This window comes from Artemia franciscana, chromosome 4, assembly GCF_032884065.1.
Source record: "Artemia franciscana chromosome 4, ASM3288406v1, whole genome shotgun sequence".
Lineage (NCBI taxonomy): Eukaryota > Metazoa > Arthropoda > Branchiopoda > Anostraca > Artemiidae > Artemia > Artemia franciscana.
The window spans coordinates 5,370,558-5,388,292 of record NC_088866.1 but is presented as its reverse complement, the minus strand read 5'-3'; the positions used below and the strand labels follow the sequence as shown (position 1 = coordinate 5,388,292).

The 17,735-nt window shown below is 36.1% G+C and overlaps 1 protein-coding gene across 2 annotated transcripts in view; it reads left to right on the top strand.

Moving 5' to 3' along the window:
• Window positions 1-17,735, top strand: part of LOC136025899 (uncharacterized) — a 120,250-nt gene that overhangs the window by 45,036 nt on the left and 57,479 nt on the right. For both annotated transcript variants that reach the window (XM_065701954.1, XM_065701953.1), the window contains 2 exons: window positions 1,422-1,875; window positions 8,975-9,128. In XM_065701954.1, the coding sequence (XP_065558026.1) occupies window positions 1,422-1,875; window positions 8,975-9,128 (608 nt within the window). The remainder of the gene's footprint in view (window positions 1-1,421; window positions 1,876-8,974; window positions 9,129-17,735) is intronic.

Genomic DNA, 17,735 nt, shown 5'->3' with positions numbered 1-17,735 from the left:
TTAAGGAAAGGCAGTGTGGTATTCGTCAATATCTAATTCCAAAAATAAAAAATTATTAAATTTAATGTTACGCATTAAAATATAAGATCCTGAGAAAATTCGTCTCATTTTCAAAAAAAGGGAACACTCGCTCAGTCCAGTAAAAAATTAGGCGGTCCAAGTAAAAATCGCACCGGTAGTTTCAGCCCATCACGGAAGACCACTGCAGAGTTCGCAGAGATCTGAAAAATATATTTCACCCCTCCCTCCCTACATTTTCGTGACTTGGCGCCACTGTTTCCCGACGTCCGTTAATACCAGTCTGTGTTTTACCTTCAACTTCAAGAACTCTCTACTTTTTTCCTCTATAATGTTTACTGTGTCAACCCCGATTAAATGTTGATAATACTCGTGTTTTGTTTTTTCTTACCACTTTGCTTTTAGATATTTCAATTTTTTCAAATATTTAAAGTAACCACAGAAATGTTAGAAATATTAATCCTAAATGGTTTCAGACGATTGTAAAATTATGAACTTGTCGGATTTTACCTGTTATTATTCATATTGACCGAGCATTTTGAAATCTTCTCTGAGTAATGAAATTAACCGTAACATATGCACCAAATAAATAGACTTTTTATGGTGTATAAATGGTATAAATGTGTATAAATATGGTGTATTATGGTTTATGGTGTTTAATAAATAGACTTTTACACATGTAAAGTACATCAAGTTTATGGGACCGGGCCATACGAAAAGCTATGAGTATGAAAGGATATTTTAGAATGGCATAGCGGAGAAATCTGCAATAGAGGTTTCATGCCTCTTATACTTTTTTTGAAGAATGATGGACACGAATACATGTTTATTTGTTTGTTTGCTTATTCTCCCAGATCTCAGGAATGGTCGTATCGAATCAATAGTAAAAAAGAAATCACCAATGCAATAGCACGAACACAGAAATAAACACACAACACAAAATCGAATACAAAAAATATAAACTATAAAAATAATAAACATTAAATAATAAATAACATACAAAATATAATAAATAGTGAATAATAAACAATGTATATATATAATAGCCATGCACAATCAACCGCAAAGAATAGTCCATGGACAGGAAGTCGTGTCGTAAGTAAATATAAGTCGTCATATACCGAATATTTAAAACTATAAATCGAACAAATAATTCTAAGGCGACCACCCAACAAAAGGGATCATCAGGAGAATATGCACTTGCCTATAGGGCAAAACTCCTTCGTACGGAAATTGAAAGTTTTTGTGGCGCTGTAAGTAGCCAAAGAGGAACCGCCACATCAAAGTAAAGGTTCCTGCCTTTTTTTGCATTAAACAAGCTTTAGTGTAAAGACCGGTAAATAGACCAGATTGATTTATTTCGGTTCATATAAGAAACTGACGATTTTACACTGTAATTTTAGGTTCAGAAAGTTGTAAAGAAATCGTGTATACAACTGAAGTTTGCGAAGCAGAGAATTTGAGCGATCGACGAAACAAAATAGAATTCATGACAGTTCCAGCACCCCCGTATATTGTGTCAGAAATTACAGTAGAAGAATCCACACCTCTTGAATCTTCAATGCGAACTGTACAGCCTCAGTCCTCAACACCCTCCCCAAGTAATATGGTGTATGTAGAAACAAGTAGAGAGGATAATCAGAACTGTTTTGCTCCGAATGAGTCAAGGAGCCACCAGTCTCCTGTTTATACAGAAATTGGACAATATGGTAAACCTCAAGGCACTTATTATGTGTTGGAGAGCCAAAAATGTGCACAGAAGTTCAACTTTTTGCCGACGGTGAAGCCAAAGATTATTGAGTCGAGTGGTGATTATCGACAATTGGACTGTTTTGACAATAAGCCTAGAAGAACAAGGTAAGAAAAACCTTTATTGTAGCCAAGATCTTATAAAATGGGCAGGCGAGTCTTCGGTCACCCGATGATAAAAAAGTATGACCATTTTTGAATTTTTGGTTTGCTTCTCTTTGGATCAGAGCTGAAAATCTGTTCCAGACAGGCTTTTTTTCTTTTTCTTTTTTTTAAACAATAAACAAGTGCTTCCCGTTGAATTACAGTTGAAAGTATATAATTAGTATTATTTTTTAGATATATTTTAAAGGGTTCTTTTTCTTTCAAGAACTTTTCTCGGAAGACTAAATTTCCCCTCTAACAGTATATACATAGGTACCGACGCCTCTTGGTCATTTTTGCGTGACAATATTCCTGCGTTCTGTCTCACTTTACTTTCTCACAAAACTTGTTGTTTGGATTAGTTTTAAAAAAATGGAGTAGTTCGTGAAAACGAAATTTAAATACGGAAATACATAGGCTAATAGTAACCGAAACTCAAAAAAATATTTTTATGGTGATTCAAAACATAAAAAATCGTCAGGTGATGATGAATTATGGCTCACCAAAATCTACAAATCATAAAAAACTTGCAAAATTTCGGAAAAAGTGAGGAAAATCCACATAAACGATAAACAAAAGAAGTTCCAAGACAGATCGGTGTGAAACTCCGCAGTTTACTTTGAATATGACATTTTTGGTTGCAGTATAAAGCTAAAATGAGCAGAAATAAATTCAAACAATAAGTTTAGCTTCAAAGGAAGGGAAGTTACTATAAATGTATAAATGAAACCTATGATTTTTGCTCAGACCAAGAGAAATATGCTTATGAAAGAATTAAGTTTAGAAGATGAAAAGTTAATTTAAAACAAGGTCACCATCTTATACGGTGTCATCTTTGTGGAAAAAGTTATTCAAGAGTTTTTTTTTAGAGATGTTTTAATTAAAATTTCAGAGAAAAATCTTTTTTGAAATCCTTTGTCTGTGAGGACGGGGTTTCGAGTCCTGGTATCGCTGGTTATTTGTTTAGGAATGAGGGTTAGTGTTGTGACTGTAAGCTCAGCCAGAGTCGACCCAGCTCAAAAGGAGTACCCAGAGAAATCTGGGGAAGGTCAACAAGAAGAGTGTGCGAAACCACAGGATGGCTGGCCCCTAGCCCCACCCCGGAATTCTACTTCTTGGTTGAAGGGTCATGAAACAGAGCAGCACGGCCGGTAGGAATTATAAACTCCAGAGCCATATTGTTTACCTTTTTTTTCTACTTCAGAAAATTTCGGTTTCAATCATGTACTCCAATGAAATCTTGTAAAGTATCATGAAAACTAGTTGCTGAATGAGCTAAATTAGAAATTGTGAGGATTGTGAAACCCCTTTTTTATGGCACTTGGTATTAACCAAGTGACATATAGCAATCGCCAATTCTGTCGGTCTGTCTGTCTGTCTATCGGTCCCGGTTTTGCTACTTTAGGCACTTCCAGGTAAGCTAGGACGATGAAATTTGGCAAGCGTATCAGGGACCGGACCAGATTAAATTAGAAATAATCGTTTTTCCGATTTGACCATCTGGGGGGAGTGGGGGGCCGGTTAATTCGCAAAAAATAGAAAAAATGAAGTATTTTTAACTTATGAGCGGGTAATTGAATCTTAATGAAATTTGATGTTTGGAATGATATTGTGTCTCAGAGCTCTTATTTTAAATCCCGACCGGATCTGATGAAATTGGGGGGACTTGGAGGGGGGAAACCTAAAATCTTGGAAAACACTTAGAGTGGAGGGATCGGGATGAAACTTGATGGGAAAAATAAGCGCAAGTCCCAGATACATGATTGACATAATCGGATCTGATTCGCTCTCTTTGGGGTAGTTGGGGGGGGGGGAGTAATTCTTAAAAATTAGAAAAAATGAGGTATTTTCAACTTATGAACGGGTGATCGGATCTCAATGAAATTTGATGTTTAGAAGGATATCGTGTCTTAGAGCTCTTATTTTAAATCCCGACCGGATCTGGTGACGGGGGCGGGTAGTTGGGAGGGGGAAACCTAAAACTTGGAAAACACTTAGAGTGGAGGGATCGGGATGAAACTTGGTGGGAAGAATAAGCACAAGTCCTAGATACATAATTGACATAACCGGAACGGATCTTCTCTGTTTTGGGGAGTTTGGGGGGGCTGGGGTTAATTCTGAAAAAATAGAAAAAATGAGGTATTTGTAACTTACGAAGGAGCGATCGGATCTCAATGAAATTTGGAAGGATATCGTGTCTCAGAGCTTTCATTTTAAATCCCGACTGGATCTGGTGAAATTGGGGGGAATTGAGGGGGGCCTAAAATCTTGGAAAACGCTTAGAGTGGAGGGATCGGGATGAAACTTATTGGGAAAAATAAGCACAAGTCCTAGATACGTGATTGACATAACCGCAACGGATACGTTCTCTTTGGGGAGTTGGGGAGGGTTAATTCTGCACAAATTAGAAAAATGAGGTATTTTTAACTTACGAAGGAGTGATCGGATGTTAATGAAATTCGAAGTTTGGAAGTAATCGTGTCTCAGAGCTCTTATTTTAATCCTGACTGGATCTGGTGACATTGGGGGGAATTGAGGGGGGACCTAAAATTTTGAAAACGCTTAGAGTGGAGGGATTGGGATGAAACTTGGTGGGAAAAATAAGCACAAGTCCTAGATACGTGATTGACATAACCGGGACGGATCTGCTCTCTTTGGGGGAGTGGGGGCGAGGGTTAATTCTGAAAGATTAGAAAAATGAGGTATTTTTAACTTGCGAGTTAAGAAGGAAACATGTTTGAGAAGGAAGCATGATAAGAATACAATATGCATAACAATTGTAGCAAACAGATTTTACATGGAACTCCCCATATTTTTTTGCCCCCTCCCCTTAATGTGTAAATATACAGTCGAAATTATATATTTCCCCTCTATTCTCCCAATGCGTCTCTCTTGTTTCATACCTTGTACTTATTAATTGAATTAACTGTTTAAAAGAAGAACCGGAAAAGAAATGATGGGTGACAGAATGCATTGGTTTTATATAATTTGGACTATATATTTGCTTTTTAGGGGAATGTGGGTTGGCGGTAAAGTATAGGGGGAATCCATGCAAAAGGTGTTAACTACAGCTATTGTGTGTATTATGAAATGTTCTTAACATGTTTTCTTCTCTAGGCTTATACTCCTAAGCTCTATAAAGAACGGTATCGATAATTCAAAAGGGCTAGGTAATTATTTTTGATATTATTCTAATGTCGGTTGTTGAATATTTCGATAGCCTTGCAGACTCAAAGGACTGCAGGTACATACACAGGCTCTTGGTTCGTTTTTATGGCACTTGGTATTAACCAAGTGACATATAGCAATCGCCAATTCTGTCGGTCCCGGTTTTGCTACTTTAGGCACTTCCAGGTAAGCTAGGAGGATGAAATTTGGCAGGCATATCAGGGACGGGACCAGCTTAAATTAAAAATAGTTATTTTCCCAATTTGACCATCTGGAGGGGGGAGTGGGGGGCCGGTTAATTCGGAAAAAATAGAAAAATTGAAGTATTTTTAACTTACGAAATGTTGATCAGATCTTAATGAAATTTGATGTTTGGAAGGATATCATGTCTCGGAGCTGTTGTTTTAAATCCCGAACGGATCTGGTGACATTTGGGGGGGGGGGTATGGGAGGGGGAAACCTAAAATCTTGGAAAACACTTAGAGTGGAGGGATCGGGATGAAACTTGGTGGGAAAAATAAGCACAAGTCCTAGGTACATGATTGACATAACCGGAATGGATCCGCTCTCTTTGGGGTGGTTGGGGGGGGGTAATTCTGAAAAATTAAAAAATGAGGTATTTTTAACTTAACGAATGGGTGATCGGATCTCGATGAAATTTGATATTGAGAAGGATATGGTGTCTTAGAGCTCTTATTTTAAATCCAGAACAGATCTGGTGACATTGGGGGGGGGGAGTTGGGAGGGGGAAACCTAAAACTTGGAAAACACTTAGAGTGGAGGGATCGAGATGAAACTTGGTGGGAATATTAAGCACAAGTCCTAGATACATGATTGACATAACTGGAACGGATCCGCTCTCTTTGCGGTAGATGGGGGAGGGGTTAATTCTGAAAAATTAGAAAAAATGAGGTATTTTTAACTTACGAACGCGTGATCGGATCTCAATGAAATTTGATATTTAGAAGGATATCGTGTCTCAAAGCTCTCATTTTAAATCCTGACCGGATCTGGTGACACTGGGGGAAGTTTGGGGTGGGGAACCTAAAATCATGGAAAACGCTTAGATTGGAGGGATCGGGATGAAGTTTGTTGGGAAAAATAAGAGCAGAAGTCTTACATACGTGATTCACATAATTTGAACGGATCCGCTCTATTGGGGGGGGGGGGGCTAATTCTGAAAAATAAGAAAAAATGACGCATTTGAACTTACGAAGGAGTGATAAGATCTTCATGAAACTTCATATTTAGAAGGACCTTGTAACTCAGATCTCTTATTTTAAATCTCAACCGGATCAAGCGTAATTGGGGGGGGGGCAGTTGGGGGGCCCGGAAATCTTAGAAAATACTTAAAGCGGTGAGATCAGGATAAAACTGGATGGGAAGAATAGAAATCTGTCTAAGATGCGTGACTGACATAACCGGAGTGGATCTGCTCTCTTTAGTGGATTGGGGGGGGGTATTTTTGAAAATTGAGGTATTTGTAACTTACGAAAGGGTGACCAGATCTTAATGAAATTTGATATTTAGAAGGATCTTGTGCTTTAAAGTTCTAATTTTAAATTCCGACCAGATCCTGTGACATTGGGGGGAGTTGGAGGAGGAAGCCGGAATTCTTGGAAAACGTGAAAATTGGGGTATTTTTATCTTACGAATAGATGATCGGATCTTAATGAAATTTGATTTTTAGAAGGAATTCATGTCTCAGAGCTCTTATTTCAAATCCCAACCAGATCTTTTGACATTGGGTGGAATTGGAGGGAGAAATCTTGGAAAAACACTTGGAGTGGAGGAATCGGGATGAAGCTTGGTGGATAGAATAAACAAATGTCCTTGATACGTGATTGACAGAATCGTACTGGATTCCCTCTCTTTGGGGGAGTTGGGGGAGGGGTTCAGTGATTTGGCGAGTTTGGTGCTTCTGGACGTGCTAGGACGATTAAAATTGGTAGGCGTGTCAGGGAGCTGCACAATTTGACTTGATAAAGTCGTTTTCCCAAATTCGACCATCTGGGGCTAAAGGGAGAGGAAAAATTAGAAAAAATTAGGTATTTATAACTTACGAGTGGGTGATCGGATCTTAATGAATTTTGATATTTAGAAGGACATCGTGACTCAGAGCTCTTATTTTAAATCCTGACCGGCATTAAGCCTCTTATTTTCCTTTTTAAATCAATCTATTGATTCATAGAATTTTGTTAGAGCTCATATCATATGATCTTTTGGCTCTTAGCTCTTCTCGCCTCGTCACAAGTGCCATATGAGCTCTTAGCTCTTATTTTCTTAATTTTTTTGTATCAGATTTTGAATAGATTTCAATTTTGGACATACTTATACTCTTCCTTCTCGGTTTTGGTCCATTTTATTTTACGAAAGCAAGATATAATCATTTTTTTCTTCTGTGCCTACATTTACCATGTTACCATTTACCATTTACATTTACCATGTCATCAACTCAGCTGTCCAAAGGTAAAGCTAACGTTGCGTTGATGACAAGCAGGAGCCAAGTATTTTGGTTTTCACAAAATTTACAGAAAAAATAAGCTTTGAGAAAAAAGGCAATCAATTTTACCAAGTCCAACGTATTTTTACTAAACGAGGAAAAAATCCTTGACATTGTTGTTTGGTAATCGAATCGATTTTTCCATTCAACAGTTTTGGCATAGGAGTGAGAAATGCGCAATTTTTTCCTCATTTATGTCATATATATATATATATATATATATATATATATATATATATATATATATATATATATATATATATATATATATATATATATATATATATATATATTTTGCAGGTTTGCAAAAGTGTACTGAAGTGAGAAATCTGCGTAAGCATCAATAACTCGTGATGTGATTTTATGATCGTTTCAGAAACATAGCATGTCATGTGTGCATACATCACTGATTATATGTTGGTTTTCCTTGAGGACGAAGGAATTTTTGGCTTGAAAATGTTTCAAGTTTTAAGAAAGATTTTGAATATAAGAAGCGAAAACGTCGAATCTTTTTCACAGTCAAATGTTTCAAACAATTCATGGTGACGAACTTTCCCAATAGTAGATAAAACTCTAAAAAAACGAATTTGATTAACACTAACGCGTCAAAAGAATTGTTTTTTTCATGCTAATTGTAATTATATAAAATCCTTTAAGGTTAATGTTACCCATTAAAAGCTACAAGCCTGAGAAAATTTGCCTGATTTTGTGAGAAGAGGGAAACATCCAGAGAGGTAAAGTGATCTTAATGTCAATCTTACCATCATTTTCAGCGTATCGGATAACCCTGTTGTAGAGGTTTACAGCTCCTATCTACAAGAATGTGCAATTTTGTGTTTTTTGTCTGAAGAAAGATCACGGATGAGTCTCTTCCCCAGGGCTGATGTAATCCACCCCATAGTCCTAGAAGATCAGGTAAGGGTTCAATAGAACGGGAATTAGCATTTCTACTTCCCTTTTTGAAGTGACCAAATAGATGAGAGGGCAACTAGCTCTTTTTCCATGCCCCTTCTCCCCCATAGACATCCTCTTTACGCTAAAGTTTTTGTTGTTTTAAAAGTAGAGTTGTGACAAGAGTCAAACTTTAGCGTAATGAGCGAGGCTTGGAAGAGGGGACAGTCCCTTTTCATGTGCAGAATAATTTTGTTCGTTTTAAATTTTAATGTTGCTCCTTACTTTCAGTTAAAAACCTTGTTTTGGTTTAATTTAAGAAAAATTGGAAATAAATAAAATAAAAATAAGATTCACAGTAGGTCGAGTACAGCTTTGCTAATGGTTCGCGGTTATACTCCTATTAGCTATAGATTTACTTTAGAAGTCTTTATTTTTATTTCACAAAATCCTTTGTGCTTTTGAATTTCTTTAGTGTTTATTCTTGTGTATTTATTTTAGCTCAACAACTAGAGAAACTCACAACAAACTGGAGAAAAATAGACGAGCACACATGCGAGAATGCTTTGAAGTACTGAGGAGACAACTCCCTGATACAGAAGATAAGCGGCTCTCCAATCTCGGAATTTTAAAAATGGCATGTAGATCTATACAAGTAAGTCTTTAATCACGAAATTTTTAGCGCTAGCAAATGCTTGATGATGGACCATTATTTTTGATGATTAGATAATTGAAAGCTGCATTGGATTTCTGCTCCTACAACAGACAATATTAGTAAGGTTTACTACCATGCTCAATTGCTGAAGGAAGGATTTGTAACTCCTGTATGACTGGCCATGTCGGTGATTCAGCATATAATTTTTTTTTTGGATGATTTTGCTTGAATTTTCCATCAGAATTTTCTCTTTATAATAGGTTTCTGTCATAGATGGATTAATTTATAATAAAGTGTAGTCAGCATGCGTTTTTTGTTATTTTTGCTTTGTTTCTTCTTCCATATCTCCAGCAAAGGGGCCTGCCCGTGTTTTAATCTGGTAAAACTTGTTAATTAGGCCTACTTCTTCGTTAGGCTATTATTATCAATTTTTGGTGCAGTGTTTTTTTTATAATCTTTGGCATCCAGGTGTAGGCCTCGTTAAGTTATTGTTTGGCTTAATTGGTCGTAGATTAAAGTTGTTATCTTTCTACAATCGAAATAGGTAATGATAACTAAAATTAAGGTGATTTCTTAAACCACATTTACCTGCTATAACAAAAGCATTCGCTAGTCATTTACTTGCAAATTGTAGATATTTGTGAGTGGCTCGTTCTTACGACTAGTTTTTTCTTACTATTCTGTAAGTAAGTTTTCTTACTATTTTTCTTACTATTTCAAATTCTGCTAATTTTGGATTTCGGGATCTTTTTTTGTCATTCCTGTTGTTTCTCCGCTTTGTTTGGTTCTTGTATTTTCTGGTTTCTGGTTTTTATTTGTTTGTTTTTCTGTCGGCTTTCCTCGTTATTTGATTTTATCAGTTTGATTTTATCTTATTAGTCTTGTCCACATTTCCTGGCATTTTCTTCTTATTTTCTGATAGTTTTGAGGAAGGGAGGTAGTTGTCCTCTCGAAATGTTCGTTTTTTCCTTCAATAGTTTCTTTGGCCCTAAAATAAACACCTTCTTCATCTTTTTTTCTTTAAATTTGTTTTTGCAACTAGATTTAATTTGACTAGCTGCGGCAGAATTTTCCCTAACTAGCCTAAGCTGTTCCTAGTTGTTTAACGTGAGTGCTAAGGCATCCTTTACTGTTGGAGATCTTTTTTAAAGCTTTTGAATAATCTTGTTTTAGTTATCTCAAGCGTCTCTTTGTCCAAAGTATGTATACACTGTTGCCAAATCTTCTTTATTTTGCATCCCATACATAGTCGTGATTTCCAAACAAATGAAACACTCTGTTGCTAACTAATATGTTGAGACCGCGTGGTATTTCGTCACGCGTATAATACGTTTTTAGCATTGCATGTTGAAGAAATGACTTCATTTTAAAAACAATATAAACATTCGCGTTCCTCATGTAGTACTCAGGATTATAACAAGCTCAGTTAGTATTAAATAAAAAAAATTTAAATGAAAGTAAGGAGCGACATTAAAACTTAAAACGAACAGAAATTACTCCGTATATGAAAGGGGCTTTTCCTCCTCGACACGCCGCTCCTTACGCTAAAGTTTTTTATTGTTTTAAAAAGTAGAGTTGCGAGAAAGAATCAAACTTTAGCTCAAGGAGCGGGGAGCGTTAAGATCCTATGACTTTTAGGGGGTGTTACCCCCTATTTTCCAAAATAAGGCAAATTTTCTCAGGCTCGTAACTTTTGATGACAAAGACTAAATTTGATGAAACTTATATATTTAAAATCAGCATAAAAATCCGATTCTTTTGATATATCTTTTAGCATCGAAATTCCGTTTTTTAGAGTTTCGTTTACTATTGAGCCGGGTCGCTCCTTACAAGTTCAGAGGAGTTACAAGTTCAAAACTTTGACCAGCGCTTACATATAGTAATGGTTATTGGGAAGTGTATATGCGTTTTCAGGAGGATTTTTGGTTGGAGACAGGGGTTGAGAAGAGGGGGATATGCTGGGGGAACTTTTCATCGAGGAATTGGTCATGGGGGAAGAAAATTTCCATGAAGAGAGCGCAGGATTTACTAGCATTACTTAAAAAAAAACGAAAAAATAAATATGAAAAGTTTTTTTTCAGCTGGAAGTAAGCAGCAGCATTAAAACTTAAAACGAACAGAAAGTATTACCCATATGAGGGGCTCACCTCCTAATACCTCGCTCTTTACGCTAAAGTATTTTTAGTAATTTCAACTGTTTATTCTGCGGCTTTTGTGATTCAGGGGTCATTCTTAATGAATTGGGACAAAATTTAAGCTTTAGTGTAAAGAGCGAGGTACTGATGAGGGGGTGAACCCCCTCATATATTTAATAAAAACATGAGAATACAAAAGTTAGTTACGTAAGCTAATTTACAAGTTACGTATATCTTTTACTAATAAAAACATTCGTAAAAAATTAAAAGTTCTAGTTGCCTTTTTAAGTAACCAAAAAATCGGAGGGCAACTAGGCTTCCTCCCCCACTCCTTTTTTTCTCAAAATCATTCTATCAAAACTATGAGAAAGCCATTTAGCCCAAAATAAAAAAAAAATGCAAGTTTCGTTTTAATTATTCCTCTGCGGAGAGCCAAAATCAAAACATGCATTGATTCAAAAACGTTCAGAAATTAAATAAAAAAACACGTTTTTTTAACTGAAAGTAAGGAGCGACATTAAAACTTAAAACGAACAGAAATTACTTCGTATATGAAAGGGGCTGCTTCTTCATCAACGTCCCGCTCTTTACGCTAAAGTTTTTTACTGTTTTAAAAAGTAGAGTTGAGAGAAAGAGTATAACTCTTTATATCTTTATAAATCTTTATATTTTTTTATATCTTATTTTTAATGGTCTGTTTTTTTGACGATTTTAGCAAATTGAAATTTGTTTACTAACCTCCTATCGATAAATGACTTATCCCAAATTAAGAGGGATTTCCTATTTTGAACAAGTCAAAAAACAATCAGCCAGCAACCAATGAGCGATGATGGGATACTATTAACAATGAAAACTTGACTAAATGAGTGCAGAAAGAAAGGAAGCAGTGTTTTACAAATGGAGGATGAAATAGTGCCTAAAATCATGTTTTGTTAATCAAACTAATGCCAAATCCAAAGCAGAACGTCCTCGAGTGGGGTAAGATGTTATAGAAAAAAAAAAAAACATGTAAAGAAAGAAGGAATTTTTGTTGGATGAGGTTAAGGGTGAAGCTATTATCAGAACGTACTCTATAAGAAGTGTGCACAACTTTGTTGTGTTGTGATTTTTTGTCAGTAGATGATGGCCTTATTCAAATGCTAAGAAAATAAGATTCCTTGAAGTATACCTAGAAGTTGAGGAGTTAATTAACCTTAGGCCTTAATAGACAACTCTTATAGTGTAAGCTAGACTAAAAGAGCGTATGTCACGTTTCCATGATGTAAGTCAAAAATGAAGTTTAGATTGTTAGGTTCCCAGTCCTGGATACGGGCCCTGAGGATTATGCACAAATTTCTACGTCCGCCCTCACCTCGTATCACCCTTAGAAATGATTATGTAGGGTATTTATCTGAAGGCTCAATGAGAGTTTTTAGGCATTAAAATGTACCCTTTGAGGTATCTTCCTCCCTCCTTAACTAGCTAAAATATGTTTAAGATCTAAACAAATTTCACTGTCTTAGGTAAATTATCTGGTATTACGATTCCAAACATTTGCATATAAGGGCTTTAAACCTCTACAATAGGGTTCTCTGACTGCTTTGTAGTTTTGTTTCGCGGTATCCAGGACTTTTTTTGGGGAGCGAGGGGTATTTTTCAGAGGGAGGGGGGTGTGCAACAAAACTTTAAAAACGCATGCCAACCCCCGATCTAAACTGTAAATATAGAGTCTGGGGTGTAAATTGTGTTTTCTGTGACAATTTAGGTTGTCAAATCCGGTTTTCCGTGAAAGTCTCGCAATCCGGAATGTTGTCTGGTCTTTTAAAATGATATTGTTGCTCAGTTGATATTTCTTTCATCTGGATTGACAATTTTCCTTTTTCCGTTATTTATCTCTCAGTCAAAATTGAAATTTTAGTTTGCAGAAGAATTTAAACTTTAACCTTTTTTTTACCACCCACCTCTTGGAGGCATTTGACGCAACACCAATTGCGTATTGTAGATCCCTCTGGAGCTCCAAAATTAAGCTCATCGAGGAACATGACATAGAAATCACACACCTAATTGAAATCTTCTTGAAACATGTTACATAATTATCTTAGAAAAAAATCTGTATTTTTTTGTGACTATGATGATTTGGTTTATTTTGTGTGATTTATTAACGCAAATGGAGGAGAAATCAATAATTTTTGAAGTAGTGATATCTAACGTATTTCTGTTGAGTCAACGAATCCTCTATTGAAGGAAATGTTAGGGTTTCACCAAACTTTCACCAAAACTTTGTTTGGTGACATTTTGGTAGAATTTAATAATACTGAATAACAAAGTATAATGTAATATTAAATAATTATAATTGCTAATATAAAATACATTAAATATTTATAAGCAATATCTAAATTAAATATGTAAAGATCCAAGTGCAATGTAGTCATAAAACTATATTATAAGACAAAGCTTGTTAGACAGTCTTGTTTACATAACTTTTTTTGGATTATCTCAAGCGTCATAGAGTGAAATATCCCATGTGCAAATAATTTGCTCTATCTCTGCTGTATTTTACTCATTTATGTATGGTTTCTTATTGACTAAAGTCTACTTTGTAATTAGGTAATATTCCCAAGATTATTTTCGCATAGATAATAGTGTGACCCAATATGAGCTACAGTCATAAATACTTCAAGACAAAGTTGTGTAAATACTTTTTTACTTCGAATCCTACTTAATTTACTACTACATTGTTGTATTCATTAATTTATTATTAATTAACTTATGTTTCACTCATACGATACACAAAGTAAATATGGCAGAGTAAGAATAAATAAAATAAAAACACATAGAGAAAACAAATACACACACAAAACCAACGAAAGAAACGGATAAGAAACGTGGTGAGGGGATAGGCACGCATATGCTGTACTGGAGAATTTTCTGTGTAGAATCTCCAACTTTAAAGTTATATCAGGAATTGAAAATTTGCAAAATTTGAAGTAATTTATCCAGATTCTTTTTAAATTACCTTTCTTAAGAAGGGGGAAAAGACCTGAAGCATACAGGACAGAATGATCACAGAAAGTAGAATAAAGTTTGGCCTGCGCCTGTCTATTATACTTCCCTCTGTTTGCAACAATCTTTGCATTAGCAAATCTGGATCGTGACTGCCGGATCTCAGCGGTAACCAAGTTCCAAGCACGCTCCACTGTCACGGTCAGACCGAAGTCTGAACGAACCGAGGGAGTAGCTGAAATCATCACATCCTCCCAGTTTCGAACTGTATACAAATTTACTCCCCCTACTAGTATGAGTAGTCCCGAAAAACAACATGGGGGATCTCCCTGGAAGTATTAACAAGCCAACGAAGATAGAGATAAAACGTAAATATCTTTAGTCTTAAGGAGGCTAACAGGAGTGTCTGTAGCCGACTGGAGAATTCTTGCCGCTTTCTCATGAAGATGGCGAATAGGAGCAAGTACCGAAGGAAGTGCGGACATCCACACAGACGAACAGTAACATATATAAGGGTAAATGAGAGAGAAGTATAAAAGACGAAGGATAGGAAAAGGAAATAAACGCTTTAATTTTCGGATGATTCCGAGTCCACGGGAAATCTTCACTCTTGTTATTTGAATATGCCACTTAAACGACAAATTTCCATCCAAAAGAACTCCCAGGAATCGCACATATCGATCCGGGGGTGACTTATGGAGCCTCTTGGTGTAGGAAGCTCAGTAATTGTGGGGCAGCTCACACCTTTACGAGAAAAAATAAGAAGGTACGACTTTTTTACATTTGAAGCTAGTTGATCTATGTCAAACTAAATGAGTATCTTCTTTGTCATAGCTTGAAGCTATAGAACGAGGGATGATTCATCCAGAGCTGCAGCACCTAAAGTAGTGTCATCTGCAAATGCTATCAATGATTCTCGACTATCAGCCGTGAACACCAATGCAGTCTGAGAGTAAGACTTATGACACAATCCACAGGAAAACACTGTTGATTGGGGTGTTAAAAAGTTGGTAGAGATCGTTCACATAGATGAGGAAAAAGGGTTGACCCAAGAATAGAACCTTGGGGTACTCTGTATTCAATTGGAAATTTTTTGTCAGTAACTTCCGTGGCGATAGATCTGTCAGTTAGGTATGACGAGGACCAAGACTATGCTTCCCCACGCACACCACGGTGAGAAAGTTTACCAATGAGGATCTTGTGAGTTAGGCTGTCAGAAGCTTTCTTTACACCGAGAAAATTCGCTGCAGGAATAAGATTAGAATCTAAAGATCATCGTATAAACTGTAAAAGTCTATTACAAGCATGTTCTGTAGAATACTTAGCGAAACCAAAGCTGATGCTGATGGAAAAAAAATTTAGCTTCAAGAAATCTCACCAGACGTTTGAGCATTGCCCTTTTAAATATCTTAGAGAACGCTGACAAAAGAGAGATCGGCCTGTAGTTCCCAGGATCCTCACGGTCACCTCCTTTAAAGAGAGCTATCACACGCGCTAATCTGAGACGTTGGGGAAATACTCCTAGTTGAAATGACCTATTAATCAAATGGCAAATTGGGGTGATAATCGATGGAAGAATATGTTTAATTACTTTAGCAGAAATTTAAACCACAAAGGGTTTAATTAAAATAAATAGCTCTTTTGAAATTATTAAAAAAAACTTTAGCGTAAAGAGTGAGGCATTGACGAGGGGGCGAACCCCCTCATATATGTAAAAATTTCTGTTCGTTTTAAGTTTTAATGTCACTCCTTAGTTTCAGTTGAGAAAACTTGTTTTTTAATTAATTTCTGATCATTTTTTAATGCTAGAAAATTGGGCACCGCTTCATGGAAAATTTTCCTCCCCCATGAAAAATTCCTTCATGGAAAGATGCTCCCAAGTCACCTTCTCCCCCCCCCACTAGAAAAAAAATCCCCCCTGAAAACGTCTGTACACTTCCCGATAACCAATGTATCGGCGTTTGTCGCCTCACCACGGTCTGATCCGTTTGTATGTTTAATGTCTATTGTTGACTCTCGTTTTTTTGTTATTTGTTTTTTTATTTGTTATTTGTTTTCCGTTTTTCTTCAAATTTTTACTCCACTATTTATCTTTTTGATGTAAGTGGGTTAGAAATAAATATTATATTATTATTATTATAATGCTATATGTAAACAATGGGCTTAGTTCACAACTTACAGCCCTTCCTCCGGGGAACAACTATTATATTAGCATGTTAATAAATTGAAAGGGAGTAGTCAATCCGGACTAGTCCTAGTTAAAGATAGAAATGGGGCCACAGTTAGTAATAAGGAAAAAGTTAAAGAAAGATGGGTAGAACATTTTGAGAATGTGCTAAACCGAGATACAGTTGCAGGAAAAGATATAGATGAAAATGAAAAAGTTTGTGATACCTTGGATGTGAAGAAAGATTTGTTTAGTGAGGAAGAATTAGCGACAGTAATAAAAGGATTAAAAAATAATAAGGCTCCAGATGCTGATAGTGTGATAAATGAGTTTCTTAGATATGGTGGCTCTGAGGTTAGGAATAAGCTACTGAAGATTATGAACATGATTTTTGAGAAAGGGGAAGTACCTAATGATTTTAGGAAACTTAATTAAACCACTGTATAAGAAAGGTGCCAAGAGTGAGTGTCGTAATTATCGAGGCATTAGTCTGGTCTCTGTAGGTAGCAAATTACTGAGTAATATGATACTTTTTAGACTGAGAGATGCTGTAGACAAAGTTTTAAGGGAAGAACAGTGCGGTTTTAGAAAAGGTAGAGGATGTGTCGACTAAGTTTTCACTCTTAGGTTAATAATTGAGAAGTCCCTTTGTTGTCAAACACCTTTGGTCCTCAGTTTTATCGATTATGAGCAAGCTTTTGATTCTGTTGATAGAAGAGCGTTAGCAAAGGTCTTATCCTTATATGGTATACCAGAAAAATACATTAAATGTTTTGTGCTTTGTACGAGAATAATACTGCTGCGGTTAAGGTATGAAATGAGGTTAGCTACTGGTTTTGTATTAAATCAGGAGTTAAGCAGGGTTGTGTTCTATACCCCTTTATATGGATCATTTTGATGGACTTCGTCTTAAGGAGCATAGGAAAGGCAATTGGAGACCACAGAATCAAATGGGGAGGAAAAACGCCCCTTTACTTAGATTATGCTGATGATTTAAGCATATTAGATGAAAGTGTGAGCAAAATGAATGAATTTTTAGAGGTTTTGCGAGTTCAGGGTGCTATAATAGGCTTGAAAATTAATGTGAAAAAGACTAAGTCACTAAGACTAGGAATAAGTGAAGATGAAAAGGTGACATTAGGTAACGAAAAGATTGACCAGGTTGGCACCTTCACTTACCTTGGTAGTATTATTAGTAAAGACGGTGGGAGCAGTGAAGATGTTAAAAGTAGAATAGCTAAGGCTCATGGTGTTTTCTAACAGCTTAAAAAAAAAGTTCGGAAGAATAGAAAGATAAGTCTGCAAACCAAGATTAGAATATTG